At 41.6% G+C, this 18,149-nt stretch overlaps 1 protein-coding gene across 1 annotated transcript in view; it reads left to right on the top strand.

Moving 5' to 3' along the window:
- LOC105933220 (limbic system associated membrane protein) overlaps nucleotides 1–15,907 on the top strand; it is a gene marked incomplete in the record, with an annotated part of 539,059 nt that extends 523,152 nt beyond the window's left edge. Inside the window, 2 exon segments of the mRNA XM_021321539.2 lie at nucleotides 6,406–6,554; nucleotides 13,905–15,907. Of these exon segments, the coding sequence (XP_021177214.2) occupies nucleotides 6,406–6,554; nucleotides 13,905–14,002 (247 nt within the window).
- Between the last annotated feature and the right edge of the window lie 2,242 nt (nucleotides 15,908–18,149).

Genomic DNA, 18,149 nt, shown 5'->3' with positions numbered 1-18,149 from the left:
ACAAGCTTTAAATACAGTTTAAAGACGAAATAGACTTTAACGACCACCCACTACTAAGGGGGTGGACCTGTTTCGGTTGTATTTGCATGTTATCTAAGCCATTACAAGGCCTTTGTTAGGCAGTAGTATAAAGCTTGGTACTGCACATTACTTCAGACTTTTTGAACTGAGAAAGCTTCCTGGAGAGGAAGCGAAACGTCTTCATCTACGTAAAACAAGTCCAGTTGCTTTGTTTTTTACTTTTTTCTGGAATACTATTGGTTTGTCATAATTGCAATATAGACATATGACTGTATGACAAGTTGTTTTGTCCCCCTTTCTTTCCAGCTCTCTTTTCCACTCTCCAGACTTAACTTGTTTTTGAATAATGTCTAAAATCAAACAATTTCAAGTCATTCTGATACTCCTTCTGATAAGTGTTTCCACAAAAGAAGGCGCACGTAATTGAGCAACCACACAGTTTCTGCCTAATTAGTTAGAGAAATTACTGATCCAGCTGTACCCCCGTTTTTTGTTTTTTTTCGTGACAAATCTAATGAAAGTTTTAGGAAGTGTTTAATGTGTAGAAATCATTTTTAAAAGGTAAATGAGGGGAAATAAAACTATTTTTCTTCCCCCTTTTCCTCTTCTGTTCTGCCACTTCTACTTGGAACAGCAAAACATATTTTGTGCTTTTGTTTTAGAATTGTGTTTGTTTTAGTTTTGAAATATGTATTTTATAAAGGACAAAAAATATGATCCGTCTGTTAGTATAGCTTTTTTTAGATCTTGGCTTGTGCCTAAAACCGAAATAGGGTTAACAGAAGTAATTACAGACATTTGTTATGCACGTGTGCCCTTACAGGTGAGAGGTTGACATTTGTCATTGCTAAATCCAAGCTTTTCTTCCTGTCAGGTTTTTAATTGTCACCTCTATCACCTCTGCTGCTTGTTACATGTACAGAAACACACTTAGGTTTTACAAAAGGTTTTATTCTACTCTTACAAACTCGCCTAAATCTCAGAATATACCAGAGCTCTCGACAAACCTCTATAAATCAGTACTCATATTCAAAAATCATATTCATTCCTGCAGTTCATAGTGCAAAAGTCACACATAATTTTTCGTGGTCACACATCACCAGCAAAATATTCTGCAGAAAATGTAAGGACTTTAGAACTGGGGTGATGTGCTCTACTTTCTCAGTCTTAGTGAGGACGCGGGCAGCAGCGTTCTGGATCAGCTACAGCTGAAATTAGTCCTTTAATCCTGGAAATGTTCTTCAGGCGATAGAAGGCCGACTTTGTAATTGTGTTTAGATGCTTTTGGATGTTCCGATCTGAGTCCAAAATGTTAAATAACATTATTTAACTAAACTGTAACTCATTGGATGGTTAGCTTAGAAATCCTAAAAGTAATTTCAGCTGAAGTGTCGGCAGGTTCAGAGATGGCAGTTGTTTCCACCACACTTATTTTAACTACATTTATTTTAAACGTGTGTACACAAGCGACATGAAATATGGAAATGTTTTATTCCCCCAACCTCGTATTTTTATGTTTTTCAGGAGGGTCTAAGATTTAATCAGAAGGGTAACGTACCCCCCCTCCCAACACACACCCCTTCACCCCATGCCTACCCAGAATATGCACCATGTCCTTGCTGCCCTGTTGTGTTGCTCTTTCATTAATACCTATTTTATCTAGTACAAGCAAACACAGTCACATTTTAATTACTGATTCCAGGTTAAATCAGCATGGTCTTTCTATGATTGCTATTGACCGTTTATCAAGTTATGAAGTGGTTTGTGGAAGTCTCCCTCTCACCCGCTAAAAGAAAGCAGGCTGGCGGAGCGAACACTCGGGAGTGGAAACAAGCTGCTCGGCATGAGCTCGTGAGCAAACAGTGGTGTAAGCAGAGCTCTGTTCAGAGAGGCTTAACTCACCTGGGTGTGTGTGCATTCCCGCCTTCAGTCTGTCTCACACGAAGTCGTGGACCCCCTCGGGCGAGGAGGCCAAGCTTGTGCTCTAGAACAGAAATGAATCATGACTTCACAGCGTCTCCCACAGCGCAAGGATCTGAGAGCCAACGGCACATAAATAATTGGTTTGCCTCACTAGGCTGAGCATCATCTTAAATCAGCAGGCTGTAAGTGATCACTCCTAGATGCTTGATGCCATAATGATGATTTAATAATACGATAAGGTCTGGAGCAAAGTCTCATAAATGTCTGGGATTTTTCTAATTCTTCTTGGTAAAATTAATACTGAGCTTCGCCAATATATTTATTCCCCTTGAACCCTTTTATATTTGTTATAGAACAAATACAAACTTCCCTGTGTTTGATTGGGGTGGAAGGACAAGGATGCACAGTTTACAAAATTTTTACGGGTAAAAATCTGAAAAGTCTGGCGTGCATTTTCATTCTGCTCCGCTCAGTCAATATTTTGTTACTTCGCTCCATTTACAACAACAGACATGCGGCGCCCGTCTTCATCACCTTTACACTTCGACAGACTGTTTTGGTTTTTGCCAGTTCTCAAGCACAGCCAGGTTTGATGGAGAGCATCCGTAAACAGCGATTTTTCAGGTCCTGTCTCAGATTTGGGTCCGGACCATTCTGACGCATGAAAATGCTTTCCTCTGAACCATTACTCTGCTATTAGTCGTAGGATCTCTCTATTTTTCTCTATCCTCTGGCATCAGTCCTAGAGGGTCAGTGTCTTGCAACTTTTACATGTTTTTACTGACCCAACACTCCTAAATCAATTGTCTGAATTACCAGAATTACCTGCTAATGCTGATTATTTGATCCAGTCATGTTGAGGCAAAGACACATCAGCTGCCACTTAAGATTGCAGAACACTAGCGGACTTTGCGACACCTGCTGTAAAAGCTTTGCTGCCAGGATTGCTCTATATTCAGCTCCATCTGAATAGCTTCCTTGGTGAAAAACAGCTTCCCCGCAGCATGATGCTGCCACCAGACTGTTTTGTATGTAGGCTCAGTTCTGGTCTCCTCTGAGCAGAGCACCCTTTTCCATTTATTCACATGCTCCTGGCAAACTTTCGAATGAGGCTGCCTGGGACTTTTCCTTTAACAATGGTGTTCTAAAAGCCAAATTTGTGGAGTGAACAACTAATAGTTGTCAACAGGTAATCTGACACTGGCTGCAGATCTCTCTCTTGTTATGGGTCACTTTACTGCTACTCGCATTGACGCTCTCCATGCCCGGCTCGTTGGTTGAGATGAAAAGCTCTGTTTTGATTGGTTTATAGTTGTGCCTTGGTCTTTCCATGTTCTCCAAGAGACCTTGGTGGCCTTTACAGAACATCTGCCATCACACTGAGGTTAAATGCCTCACAGGCGGACTCTGTTTACCGCTAAGGTGCCTTCTGAAGGCAGTTGCTTGTCCTTCATTTTATTTAGGGGTATACGAGTAAATGGCTGAATGCATGTAACATGGTTGCCACACTTGTCAGATTTTCATCTGTCGGAAAGGTTTGAATGTGAAAAAGTTCAAGCTTTCTTTTTCAAGGCCCTGGACGTCAGACTTGAGCAGTTTTAAAATATAGCTGTCAGCTAATGAGAGACAGATACGTAAGTTGTTTTGTCAGCTGATACGCGGCTGTCACCACCCACGGACCATTTTCAATCAACCCAGGGTGACGAGTCTCAGCAGGACTCTCCGCTTGATTACGTTTATCATCAGCCTGGAATCATAACAGGCCTGTCACATTCCCCGGCAGTGATAACCTACTTTCAATGCTCCGACACACCGCACAATCAAATCTGTCCATCTGATGATTTGCTCCGGTGTCTGATCTGCGCCGGCCCAAGACCGCGGTCCGGCGCTCGCACGCTGCGCGCCCTGCTCCGAATTGAGAGGTCAAATCATTTCGTTCTGAGGCTTTAATGCTACTCAGCGGCTCTGTGAGGCAGATGTAAAACGCTGGGTGGCGTCCAGTAGAGCTCTGCTGCCCTCTTCCAGTGGGGAATGGTATCATTTTTAAAGCTCTTAAAAGCACTCCACCACGAAGCAAAGGACAGATGAGCAGAGTTTCTGCCAACTTTTCAGACGAACCTTTCCAATCTGTTGTTCCAGATAAAGGAGCTGGCGGATGTGCAGGAATAGGCGTGGATGTCTTTTAAATCCTTGCTGAGTCAAGTTGGATCTGCAAGTAAAAGTGGGTTAAAAGTTTGATATAAGATGATTGTCGCTAGACTAAAGACGAGGCGTTCCGTTTCCTGCTTTTCACACCCCATGTTCCTGCTGTTAAAGAAACAACCCTTGCATGGCTGATGCCAACAAAAGACTTGTTCTCTGACCACAACAGAAAGTTATTTCACCCCCTTTAGGTCAGTTTACTCCCTAGCTGCTGCATCACTATTATCAATGGTAATCTATTGTGAAAGTAGCTGTTCGCTCTCGGCTCCCTGCAGCTCTGCGTATTATCTGGTTTTCTCAGTGGGCTCGGTGAGCAGAAAGGCCTTTTTTTTTAATAGTGCAGTCACTTCTCATGAAGAAGGACCGGAGAATATATCTGCTGCTGCTGCTGCTGCTGGCCTTATCTTTGCAGCAGAGAGGTTTGCTTTTTAGATGAAGCGGAGGGAGGGAGGGAGGGGTCCGCCACAGCGGGTGCACTTGGCCTTTCTTCGGTCTCTCTCTTTGACTTTCAAACACAAGCGCGCTCGCCGCCACACGGTCCCAAGGTGTCCCCCCCGGTAAGGGCCTCAGCACTTTATCAAGTTCCCCCCAGCTCCCCCGCGCGCCGAATTATGCGGTGCTATGATGTGAGTTTCCCTTTTTATGTTAATACTTTCTATCAGCCGAGCGTGTGTCAGCACAAACGTTTCGCTCCCCTGCTCCAGTTCCGATTGCCAATTACCCAGGTTTAAGGAGGATTAGGTTGAGGGGCCTGAGATGAGCCTCACCTCGTTGGAGAGGTGAAAGGCTTCATCGAGCCCACCACAAGCAGGATGTATCATGTACATCTAGTCATCAAAAGATGTTTGTTTGACTATGATGATGGAAGGAATGGCTTAGCAGTGAGTCATACATGTTCAGCGAGGCATATTCAGTTGTTCGTTTGCTCTAAACTGGACTCCAGGTAGACACAAAGCGCCTAGCAAAATCCTTCTTTTCACTTCTTGTTAAATTAAAGCCACAAAAATACAAAGGAAACCCTGAAAACTGTGGCTTGCATATGAATTTATTCATGACACCTCTAAAAAAAAAAATCCAAGGCAATTAAGAAGTCTACGGAGCCCCTAAAGGGACATTTAAAAAAAAAAAAGTTTCTCATGTGCAACACAAAGTCACTGTTACACAACTGTAGCACCGGATACTTTCAGCACCATGAAATATCCGGGAAGCACGAGAAAGAATCTGGTGTGCTCAAGAAAGTTTTTTTTTTTTTTTATTTCCCTTCAACGTCTCCGTAGAAGTCACCTGAACAGAGCTGAGATTTACACGTGTGTAACATCAGTTCAAATCCAGCTTTTCTGCAAAGGCCCCATACGTTGGTTAGGCAACATTGTAAACAAAAAGCATGATGAAGACCAAGGAACACCACCAACAAGTCAGGGAGAAAGTTCTGGAGAAGTCTAAATCAATATCCAAAGCTTTGAACATCCCATCTCACAATTACGTGCAACTTTGTGTTGGTCTATGGGGGAAAAAAATCCCTAAAAAAACATTGAAGTTAATGGTTGGAATGGCTTAAAATCAGAAAAAAAAAAATGTAAGGGGTATGAATACTGTAAGCGACTGTCAGATGGTCAACAAGCCTTCAAAAATGTGAGATGGGAATTTCATGGCACACAAACAAGTGGGATAAAAGATGAACTCGCTCGGACATTTGACCGTACACAATTCAAGCTTCCGCACAGCAGTTTGGTTATTTTGAGACATTTTGCAGGGTAGAAAGAAAAGATAAACGTGAGAGGAATACGCCAGTTCCTCACAAAAGCACTTCCTACGCTTACAAAGGTCCCTGGAATAACACTGACCTCTGCTGTTGTGTTGTGTTGTTTGCTTGCATCAAAGTTCCCCTGATGGAAAACACAACTGATATTATTGATCTTTAAAAAGAATAAAGTTTATTCTCACGCAATAAAGTCTGAGAAAGTTTGAGCCTCACAGAGAATTATCTTTAAAAAATAACATATATGTTAGACAGTGTGACCAACACAAGAGTTTTTGTTTTGTTTTAGTGGTTTTTGGTAAAAGAATGCCCAGCAAGCAGTGTAACGCTGCAGAAGTATTGCTCAACAGCAGCAGGCGGTCCATGTGTCGTTAGTTTCCCCAGCATTTTTAACTGAGGTCGCCGTCTCCTGCTACTGATGTGCCGGATTACGCTCCACCTGGTATTACTGCTCCACCTGAAAGTGTCCCTCCTCTGTCTGTTTGTCTCTTTTTTCCCAGGCTGTCTAATACCCAGGGCATCAATATCCAGATTATTGGTGGCAACACTATCCTCATGATTACCAATGTCACCGAAGAAGACTATGGGAACTACACCTGTGTGGCCGCAAACCGTCTGGGTGTTCAGAGTGCCAGCGTTTTCCTCTATAGTGAGTACTGGCCATGTGGCCGTTTGCTGGTTTATATCCAAAATGCACAGATCTGTTAGGAGGTATGTAGTTCACATGTACAGTGTTTCTAAAACTTTAAAGCCGGTGATACTGATTGGGTATGAAACATTAATCCTATTGACCTTACTTCCCTCTCAGTGATTAACATATCAGTGGGGAGTTTGCTCGCTAACTATTTGTCGGTTTTGCTTCAAGTTTTACAGATGGACATCTGGAAGGCAGGCAGGGTGGTAAAGCCTCTCTGCGCATTAGTTTTTTCTCATTTGACAGCCAGGACTCTCTTATCTCTGCATGAAAGTCAGTAGAGTGTGGAAATGTAGACATGCGGCACAAGAGTGAAGGTGAAACGTAGAAGTTCAGAAAGGTTTAATCTTTAATCTTAAACAGTTCGAAAACTCAAGTCTTTCTTTTTTCTATACAGTCCCACCAAAGGTTCAGATAATACTTTTTTTCACCAAAGGTTTAAAACTATTGTTCATTACTATTAGTAAAGCCATCATTATCATTTCTTTATTTATATGTAAATGCTAAACAATCCTCTCCCCAGCAGTGGGAAGAAGGTAAGTTAATTGTGGGAGGATCCAGGGGAGAGCTAAGCTTCTTCGTTAAAACAAGGGATTTTTGTTCCTATTTATCCATATATTCAGTTGCAGCTAAGTTTTAAAATTGTGCAACTATGTCCGATGGAAAAAAATCAGCTCCGTTTAATGCGAGACGCTCAGGGGCCACGTGTACAAAGCGTGCGAATGCAAAAATGCAAAGTGTGCAGTAATCCACACAAATTGTGGTGCAGAGGTAACTCAAAGTACTAAAACTCACCAAAATCCGCTGAAATATAATTCCATTCAGTTTCATTTAACCCAAGAAGCATCAAACCTGATGTTTTTTTTCACAAGTTTGAGCTTTTACAGTATAAATCCTTACACAACAAAACAAAACCTTCTCGCTGAAAATGAGACGGGGTCAGATCAGCAGATTCATTCAAACAACAGAGCAGGACTTTCGATTCTTAGGGTGGCAGCGTGTTGGCACTGCTGGAGGATGTCGTCGATTGACAAATGTAGCAGGAGCTTGTTTTCAGAGATCCTGCTGACCTGCTGGAACGTGATCATGAGAGGCTTAGATTGCCCTGGATTTATTTTTGAACAGGCACCAGTGTTACTGGAAAACAGGGAACAGGGAAACTAGGAAGAACCGTACATCGCCGGTGTCGAGCCGTCCCAAGCCTGCCCCCCCGGGACGATCTCATCCATGTTGTTCAGATTCATAAAATTCCCCTAAACGGTGGCTGTCATTTGCAGCGAGCAGCCGATTTCCAAATGTAATCAGAGCTATGACTGCCTCCATATTGCTATAATCCTGCTCAACCCAGGATTCCACTTTACTAACATAATAATAATCAGTTTTCTCATTATAAATGTTGTATGTGGAACGAAATAAGAGCAGACTCTGTGCGTGATGGCTGACTTTGTTGTCTTTTTTAGGTAACATCCTGACATGTCTTAAAGATTCAAAGTACGCAACAAAGTGTGTGTGGGGACACACTTCCTCATTGAAGCATTGGAGGCATATTCACGTCATTCCAATGATTTGGTGTACATTACAATGATCAGCATTAAGTTAGAATCGAGGTCAATGCAGAAGCCGCACATTGCTGTTTGAATCTGACAAACATTGTAGAACTAAACGGGTAGAAGCAGACCAAATTTAGATCTCCAGCCAGTTTCTTTAATCAGTCGCTGATGTCGCTCCAGAAGCTGTTGGTTTGCTGTAATTCACTACAAATATCCCCCTGGTGTCTCTCTGACTGTCTGACAGCTCCGTTGCGATGGTTATTTGGACGCTTGGTGGGTATTTTCACTGATCCGCGTATGTAATTAGGGGCGAGGACAGGGTGGCCCTAGGTACACGTGCTGGTGCGTCCAATTCCTCACAAATTGGGATTTATCAAGGCACTGCATGTGGTGACCTCTCTACGCATACCTGTGCTTTTTTATTTCAACTTTCAAGATTTCTCCCCACCATCAATATTTAGCATTAGAGCTGCGCACTCTTTGCTACACGAGGCCCCAGGTCTTCTCGCAGCATGACCGACCCAAATCATCACTCCTCCACCTCCATGCTTTGTAGTTGGGAGGAGGTATTTGTGCTGATGTGTTTAGTTGAAGCCAAACTCATGAAGTAAAGTGTGCTGAATCGTCGTTTAGTGATGCAACTAACAGTTAGCATACCTAGCACCCTTTGCTAACGCTAAGTAAGTGACAGGTTAATGTCTGGTAGCTGCTTTTTCTAGAAATATTTCATTTGTTTCTTTGGTAAACATTCCTCTTAGTCTTCTGAAGGTCACAGCAGCTCAAAAGGATTTACTCCTCTGGTGTTTGTATCACCGGAAGGAAGGATTAAGAGTAATCTACATTGACGGACAGTATTGGCAACATTTTGTCAGAATTTGCTCTCCTTCTATTACACCAGAAATAAATACAGTATAAAAATGATGAGTTCGTAGCTTTGTGTGCAAATACAAAAAATGCACAGTCCAGAGTCTCAGAGTTCTCAGAGGTGTAGATGCAGTTGTATGAATTTGTTAAATGATATTAGAAAATACACAATCCCATTTATAGATGTACAATTAGGAATCCTAAACTTTTTTTTGTAACAAAATATCTCACTTGGGTATATTTAAAAGACAGTGTTTTAGAACTCATATTATGAGAACCCTCAGCAGGTCCACGAGGGTAAAGATCTGGTCCACTGTTCCACGGCCAGGACAAAGACCTTATTGCTCCTCCTGGATCCAAGGTTCAACTATCAGTCAGGGTGTGCCATTCAACACCCAAGATAAAGCTTTCCCAGGTTGGCTGGGTATTATCCTTCGATAATTGGAGCAAATTCTCCATTCCCCTTTTTTTAAATGTGGACACTACACCAGTCTGCCTCTCTAATAGCGTTGTCCCAGTCCTCCATGTGACACGTCTAACATCTCTATTTTCTAGACGGTACAAAGATGAACTCTTTGACTGTTTTGGTTTGAAACAACAGTCCACTAACCTTTACTGACTTAAAAAGGTAAACATGCACATAACAGTGAATGTTATTCATTAGATTAAATACTAATTAAAGGGGCAGAATAACCAGTTTGATCTGCTAAGTGAAATACAGTAAGGACAGCTCAGTTTGGTGTCTAGTTAGGAGAAATCAGGGATGAGATTCAATGAGATTTACATTTTAGAAGAAATGACGTACAGTCATGTACGAGCTGTATGTAAAGATTGAATGTTTTTCTCTCTGCACGGCTGACTCTTTGGTTGCTCTGTAACAGGGATACATGTTAAAAGTAGCTTTGTTTTCTAGCAATGACTATAATCTCTTTATTTTCCCTTCAGATCTTTCTGGTTTCCATCAATACGATGCGCGGCTCTCTGTGCATTTTTTATCGATCGAAACCAGAAACCATTTTCACACATTTTTAGCTTCTAAGATACGCTCACCTTGTTTGACACCTCAGCTCGGAGTGAACCGTGCATCTCAATGGCTGCCTCCTGCGATGCTAAAAGCTTTTTTTTAGACCAAACACCCCTCAGTGGCCTGTTAATATCATTAGATCTCCACCTCAGCCCTGTACAACACAAAGGGAAGGCTGAAATGCTTTTTAGTTTTGTTTCAGCTGCCTAAATGGACTTTATTTCTATTTTGCTTTACTATTCATACCGACAGCTCACAACAGTCACATACACCCAGTCGCACTCGCAAAAACACGTATAAACTGGTGTGCAGATAGGTAGGCAACTTGGGGTTAAGTGCCTTGCCCAGGGGCACACCAACATAAAGTATAATACAGCTTGAAATGACCCCATAAGTTTCAGGTTGCAGGAGGACTGCTCTTCCAATAAAGGCTCTGTCACCTCTTAATGTTGCATCCACAGTTTTCAGTGTGTTTTATTGGGATTTTATGGAGCATAAAAGGAGCGTCATTGTGAAGTAGTTGAAAAATGATAGATAGTATTTAAATATTTGAGAGAATAAAAGCCTCCCTGAGTCATTTCTTTGTAGAGCCCCCCCTTTCACCGCCATCACAACCGCATGTTTCTACCAGCTGAAATGTTTGCCCATCCTGCCCTTCAAGGTAGTTAAGATCAGATGGAGAGCATCTGTCAACATCAATTTTCAAGTCTTAGCATATATTTTCAATTAGGGCTGCAATTGTGTATCTTGTGTTTGATGTTAGTTTTCAACTGTATAACATTTTGCATTGAGGCCAAAAGCTCCCATCTTGTTGTCATCTGACCAGAGTAAGTTCTTCCACATGTTTGCTGAGTCCCCTTCGTGGCTTGTGGCAAACTGAGAATGAGATTTCTGCCAAAACGATGGATTTCTTCTTGCCGCTGTGTCAGACGGGCCGGATTTGTGGAGCGCAGCAGGGGGCTGACAGTAGTCCTGTAAAGGGATTTCTCTAACTGATCTGTGAATCTCTGCAGCTCCTCCTCAGTTACCATGTGTTTATCTTTCAGGTCTGTGGCAGATGATGTGGCAGATTTTGATGAATGGAAGAGTCCCAGATTTACTAATTAGATAACTTCTGAGGGAAACAGTCGTGGTTTTCAAATCTTTCAAATCTTTCAACATGCAACTTTTTCCTTCCACTTCCCAATCATACACTACTTGTGTTGGTTCATCAAATCAAATTCCAGTCATATATTTTGGACGTTTTTTTGGTTGTGATGTTGAGGGAAAAGGTTCAGCTCTGTGAAGCAGTGCAGATGGCGCGCACACAACCCGACACAACTACCGGTATAAAAAAAAACAACAGCACTGGAACTCTTTAAAAGACCGTTCGGCTGTTTCTCTCAAGATGTAAAACAATAAAAATGTGGTGCAGAGGTAACTCAAGTTCAACTACTCCCAAAGCAAAACATCTGCTGCTCTGCTGCCTAATGATGTTTGATAAAAGCTTAAACATGCTTCAAGGTGTGAATTAAGTAACGCCGTTTGTTTCCTGTCTTTTTTTTTTGTCATCTCTTTTTTTGCAAAGCCCCTAAATGCCAAACGTTCTGCAACGTAAAATGTTAGACAACTAGAAAAAAGTCTGTTCAAATAAAGAGAAGAGAAACTGAGGAATAAGCACAGCTTGTTTTGAAGTTGGTCCCTGCACAGAACGGTTTGATACATACTTCACTGACATTCGAGAAAAGAAAAGAATGGCTTTGCAGGTGGCGGCCTTTTTTTTTGGCTGCTTTTTTAGTAGTTTTGCATTTGACCAGGACCAATGCCACTACTGGTAGCATGAGGTGATGCCTGGTTGCACAGGCAGTCCGACTCCACCAGAATCGTACATCAGTACCTAGCATCGGCAGAAGCTTTGCTGGTGTCTCCCTGCAGTCTCACGAGCATGGAGGAGAAGAGACAATGTTTAATGTTTAAAAGCTTCATGGAAACAGTAAAGGAATCCCTGAAATGTGGGTTATTTTTCTGAACATAATGAACATCATTAGAAGATTAGTGTAAAGAATGTATTTACTCTATAAAATCTTTGGAAATAATTTTAAAATACTATTCTTGTAGGATCCTTGGTTTAGACAGCTTAACAAAGGCAGCCAGTGCCGTTTTCCACACCTGGCCGCCACGTCTCTGGGTATCCATAAGTTTGACCACAGTTGCTTTGATTTGTAAGTGTCTTGCAGCACTTTAATTTCACCTCATTCTTCTTCGTTACCCTTTACTTGTTGGGGCCTGAAAGGTAATTAGTTGAATCAAGATTAACTTTCAATTTATAGTAAAATAAGAGCGCTCGCTTAGGGTAACAAATATGTATTTATGTTTTTCAATTTTACTTACTTTTGTATCACTGAGATAGTAATTGCAACTGTGTTTCTATTGTATTTTTGTGTACTTTTTGTGAAGCACTTTGTGATCTCCTTGTCTGTGGAAGCTGTTATTTAACTATACTTTACTTACTTGCTACTTACTTTGAACATTAAGCATTAGAAGTCCCGTTCTAAAAGCTTAAATAACAGTTGTGTCTGCAGTTACATACTGTAGCCACTAGATGTCACCAGCCACCCCTTAATGCAGGGAACACCAACCTTTTTGACACCGAGAGCTGCTTCATTAGTCCTGTGTGATAGGAAGGGCTATCTGTACTGATCTTTGAACTAAAAGAGTCAGAGCTCACCTTAACTTTATGTAATATAAACGTGTTTTAATGTTTTTTTTTTTTTTTTTAAATCTATGTAAAGACAAGTATGATTAAAAAGGAGGAGCAACTGAATAAGATAACACTTTAGATTCACCTCACTGGAGGGTTGTACTACTGTTTTTGAAAAGCCTTTAAGGCTTGAGGGCACCACATGTTGGTGACCCCTGCCTTAATGTCTGCAGTCATTCCTTGTATTTTGTGTTCCGATTTGATTGATTACTCAGTGAAACGTTAAAAAAAACGGACCGATGTCTTTTTTGTGCATCATGTCATCGGAAATAACGTGAAAGGTCGGATGACTTATGCTGGCTCACAGGAAGCAGGCTGACGATTTAGTCGGGTCGTGTGTGTTTTAAGATGTTCACTTTTTATTGATGCATGCGTCAGTGGTGAAAGATCCGATCGATTGTGTGCAGTGGGTTCACTGTCAAGTCAAAGGAACTTGAGGGCCAAGAAATGAACATGTTTTTTAACCCAAAATTTTTTTTATTTTTTTTTACCCTCTACAAAATATTATAATTTTAAATAAATAAATTAGTCAAATTTTTTGTAGGAAATCTATGTGTAAATCATTGTAGATTCCATGTTTAAAAAAGGGTTTTGTCCATTCGTTGTTTTAAAAGATGATCATCTAGTTTGCTAATTATTCCGAATAATAAACGTTATTATTTGTGGTGTAGTAATATCAGAACAGTAACTGGGTCAGTTATTCTTTGAAAACACTTGCTGTAATTAGCTGATTTTAATAACTAAATTCAAAGCAGATTTTAATGCAGCAAAGTCTACATTTGAGTAATTAAGTGTCATTGGATAGATGTTACTATGAAATTAAAGAGAATGTAAAAAGTGTGTTTATTAAAAGATGAATACTTTGTGTTACACTTAACATTTTCAATTCTAGGATTTTAACTGTTCTGTAATAATTGTGCCCTAATTAAAAACTAAAATCTTCCATCTTCATCAGCCAGCTGTACTGGTGGACCAAATCTTTCTTAAAACACAGTTTGGGCGGCGCGCCCAAAATCAGTAGATGGGCCAGAAATGGCCCCTGGGTCGCATTTGGTTTACAGTAACTTAATCTTGTGGCTTTTCTTGTTTGATAAAACTCCTCACTGTCCTCTCTGCTTCTCTTGCAGGACCCGGGACAGGCCGAGACATCAACGGCTCTGCTTGTGCATCCGTATCACTGTGGCTCCTGTTGGCCTCCTTCGCCTGCCTTTTCTTCAAGTGTTAATACCATCATGCAGCTTTCTCGTTGACCCCCACCCCAGACCGCCCCGTACCCCCCCGCCCACCCAAACCCAACCCCGTCCCTCCCCCCGCCCCCTCCTCCTGCTCTTCAGCTCTCTGACGTGCTTGTCGCTACCTTATTACCAACGCTGCCGCCTCCCCCCCCCCTGCAGACTGTTTGCATCACGATACAAAAAAAAAAAGAAAAAAAAAAACTTATGTGCTCTGGAGCATTCTTGAGCACGGCTAACAGATACGATAAGAAGCGACGGGTTGTGAAGGAGTGAAATGTTTTGGCAACACATAAAAACAGCGGAACGATGGACAGAACAAGCAAACAGTGCTCTTACAAAGATTTGTGTTGTTGTTTTTCATTTGTATGCACTATTTTGTGTAACATCTAGTTTTTGGGTCCGATTTATTTGTTTTTTTTTTCCTTATAGTTTTTCATGGGGCTAAACGCAGAAGCAACCCCCTCCCCCACCCAAAAAAAAAAACCTGGGGTACCAACAATCAGCCCTGTGGAGTACATCTTCCTTCTTTAGATCTATCACATTAGCGTCGGTTTAATCAGCGCGTTTATTAGCAACATGCAGAATATCTGCCAAATATACATAGAGGTTTGAAACTGATGCGCAGAACTCAAAGGGAAAATGAAGGTATCTGATTTTTTTTTTGTTTTTCTGGGGGGGTGTGGGGGTAAATGAGAGCTTGGTGTTGAATGTGTTCAATTATAACTCGATGCTACTTGGCTGGAACGCAGACAGCTCGCCTCTCTTCTTGGGCCGCCGCAGTCCATCTTAGAAAGGAGGATGCAGTGAGTGGATCCTTCCGAGCTAAACCATCCTTCACGTCCTCGTCCGGTGGCTTTGCTACTCCTTGCCTTTATTAAGAGAAAAAAAATGAACACACACACACACACACACACACACACACACAGGAAAAAAGGAAACCCCTGTAGGTTATGATTATGCGTGCTGTACATAGTTCAATTTTGTATCTCTCTTAGACGAGTTTTGCCACTGTAACGCCAGGATTTCGGAGAACATTCTCATAGTGCGTGCTTGTAGCTGCTGAGGTTCAGGATCGTTCTGCTCATACAGCAGGAGTTTAAAGGGGGGGAAACCGAAATTAGCAAGAAACCAACGAATGACTTACCTTTAAGATGTGCTCTTTCTCAACATGGATGTGTTTCACTATGAAACGGCTTAAGAAAATGTTCATAACGACATGTATGCTGTTGGGGTGAATTTGTTTTCTGTCTCCGTCTCGTTGGTTTCAGTTGTCCACATCTATACAGCACACTTCAAGCAAATGACCTTCTGTATGATACCGAACACATTTACCGGCACCCTCGGTACAGATGTGTAGACAGCCTGCAAATGAATAAAACAAGCTTTTATTGGCGCAAAATGATGTTTAACACAAAAATAAAAATTATAATAATAATAATAATAATGAGTACATTTATTCAGTGTGGAAAAAAATACCATGTTCTAAAACAGTTGTTCTTCTCTTATAAATAGCATAGCCAGGGATCTTTTGTAGTGAAACGGGCCCACAGCATGACAGATCCTCCACCATACAGAACAGTGGACAGGAGCGGCTTTTTCTAAATAATCATCCCCTGTTTAAAGCTGGCCCCACCCTGACTGTTTGGTGTGAAAAAGATTCAGCTTAGGGTCGTTTGAAGGGAGCACACAGTTGCAGTCAGTTACAGAAGAGCAAACTCATGTTTATATGAGTTTGTGATGGAAAAAAAGGAAAAGCTTCTTTTTTTTTTCTTTGCATCCCTCCCAAACAGCCAGTAGGTTTATAGATGACATATGGTTGTTTGAAGACTCGTTGCCTCTCTTTGCTACTGTTCTCCAGCAGTGAGTGTTGGAGATTTTTTTGACACAAAAAAAAATAAATAAAATAAAAAAACATGTTAATTGCTCTTGTTGCAGATTTCTCCTTCTCTTATCTGTGGGGGAAAGTCTGTCCTTTCTTCTGTCAGCAGCCTGTCAGGCAGTGTGCAGCAACAGGTGGGGGAGGGGCAGCACTGTGTTCCTTCATGCTCCATCCTTCTGGAGAAAACCCCAGACAGTCTGGCACATTCTCTGGGATCTCATTTTAAAAAAAACGTTCACTATTGAACCAGTGACCGGTAGCTTTTAAGAACTTTCAAAATGGAAACGACCACAAAGTCATATAATTTAGCAATCTCTAAACCGTATGATTGACATAAATGTAAAGGTGGGCATTTAAAAAGGGGCCCCTGTGGCATTTTTTTCCTCAGAGGAATTGTTAGGCGTCCCATTGCTTTTCTTAAAAACAAACCTTTCTTTAAAATGTATTTTCCTCCAGTTAATAAATGTACTCAAAGGCTGGTTTTCATAGTGACATGTAATCCTGTGGGAATAAAAGATGAATAGTATTTTAAAGCTTTTTACACACCTTTAGTGGTGGTGCCAACAGTGTGAAAAGGGGGACTTTGATATTTCTTTCTAGGATATCATCTTTCTCGGGCTTGTAGATCTTGTAAACTGGCAGGCCTGCTGTTTCAGTAGAATCTTGAATGGGAATATTATAAGGGAAAGTTATGCATTAAAAGCAGATAGTTCTGTGCCGTTGTTCTTGTTGTTGTTGAACCTATCCTTATTTTAAGAATGCAGTATTATGTTTAGCTTGCAACGCTCGTTCAAATGCCTGGAATTCAATATGAGAGCAGAAAAGTAATGGAGGCTCCTGTCGATTGCTGGTAAGGCCGCTGAGCTGAAGGCCATTTTTTTAAGCTAATAAAATGTAACCTCAGCAAATCATCAAGGCCTTTGCCAAGGCTATCACTGAATTCATTTCTGTAGGAACAACATGAATTCTACAATTCAGTTCAATTAAATTTTATTTATATAGCGCCAATTCACAACACATGTAATCTTAAGGCACTTTACAAAGTCAAATTCAGTCAAATCATACAGATTTGTCAAACATTTCCTATCTAAGGAAACCCAGTAGATTGCATCAAGTCTTGACAAGCAGCATTCACTCCGCGTAGAACCACAGGGAGAGTCGTCTGCATTGTCCATGGCTTTGCAGCAACCCCTCATACTGAGCAAGCATGAAGTGACAGTGGAGAGGAAAACTCCCTTTTAACGGGAAGGAAAACCTCCAGCAGCTTTGGATTGAGGCCCCAGAGTTTTGTACGCAAATGCTTTGGTCTGCCTTGAAGTCACTGGAAACTGTAAAATATATATTTTACAACGTTCTTATTTGCGGAATAAACTTTATACAAGTATCAAAGTTTTCTGAAATTCAAAGTAGGCTCCCTCAGAGTGCATTTCAGGGGTGCCGCTGTGTCACTGACAGACAGTGAACCTGGTTTCCTGTCTTTTTGCCATTTATTTTGACCTGCTGCCTAGCTCGCCGGCTGCGGATTCCTTTGCTTAGCTCGGCACTTCGGATTCCCAGTTGCCCTGAAGCTAACACCTGACCAGCGTCATTTTGGCCGTTCAAAGACTTGCTCCAGTGTTTCCATGGTGATGGCCACTACGGTTGCAGCTGTCTTCCGTAGTGATGTTGAACCTGGAACCGTGCGTGCACTTTTACTCGAAGTGCCGTGTCGGTCACGCCAAATCCAATATCAGGAACTCTGCTTGCTTCAATGCTTTCACCTTCTTGCACATCTTTTTTTTTTACTTATTTATTTTATAAACCTGGTGGGTTGTATGTCTTTGCAGCGCATACTTTAGGCGCAGAAACGGTCCCTTTTCTTCCCGTGAGAGGCACGAAATAGGTCTAAACAGCGTGTTGGGCTTTGTCTCCAGTCCCCCTCGCTCTGTCTCACCGACTCTCTTTTAGACATAAGGGCGGAGCAGAGCAAGCCTGACCTTAAGCAGATGATCAGATGTAGACTTTTTTTTTTTCTTGCTTCCTGGTTCTTATCATCATTTGAGTTGAGGAGACCATGACTGACCGCCACGGTGTTGAAAATCTCTGTACTGTCTCTAGCCCTCGTTTTAGCTTTGGGATGCATGAGCTCTGCTTCGAAGCAAAAACCATTTCAAGGAACTACGATTCCAGACTAGCTTTGTACCGTTCAGGTTGTTTACAGTACGTGAGGCAAAGCTCAGCAGTGTGGGTGTCCGAGCATCACAACCGCAAGCTTCAAC

This window comes from Fundulus heteroclitus, chromosome 18 (assembly GCF_011125445.2).
Source record: "Fundulus heteroclitus isolate FHET01 chromosome 18, MU-UCD_Fhet_4.1, whole genome shotgun sequence".
Classification (NCBI taxonomy): domain Eukaryota; kingdom Metazoa; phylum Chordata; class Actinopteri; order Cyprinodontiformes; family Fundulidae; genus Fundulus; species Fundulus heteroclitus.
Note: the sequence above shows the minus strand (reverse complement) of the source record. Positions and strands in the feature narration are given on the sequence as shown.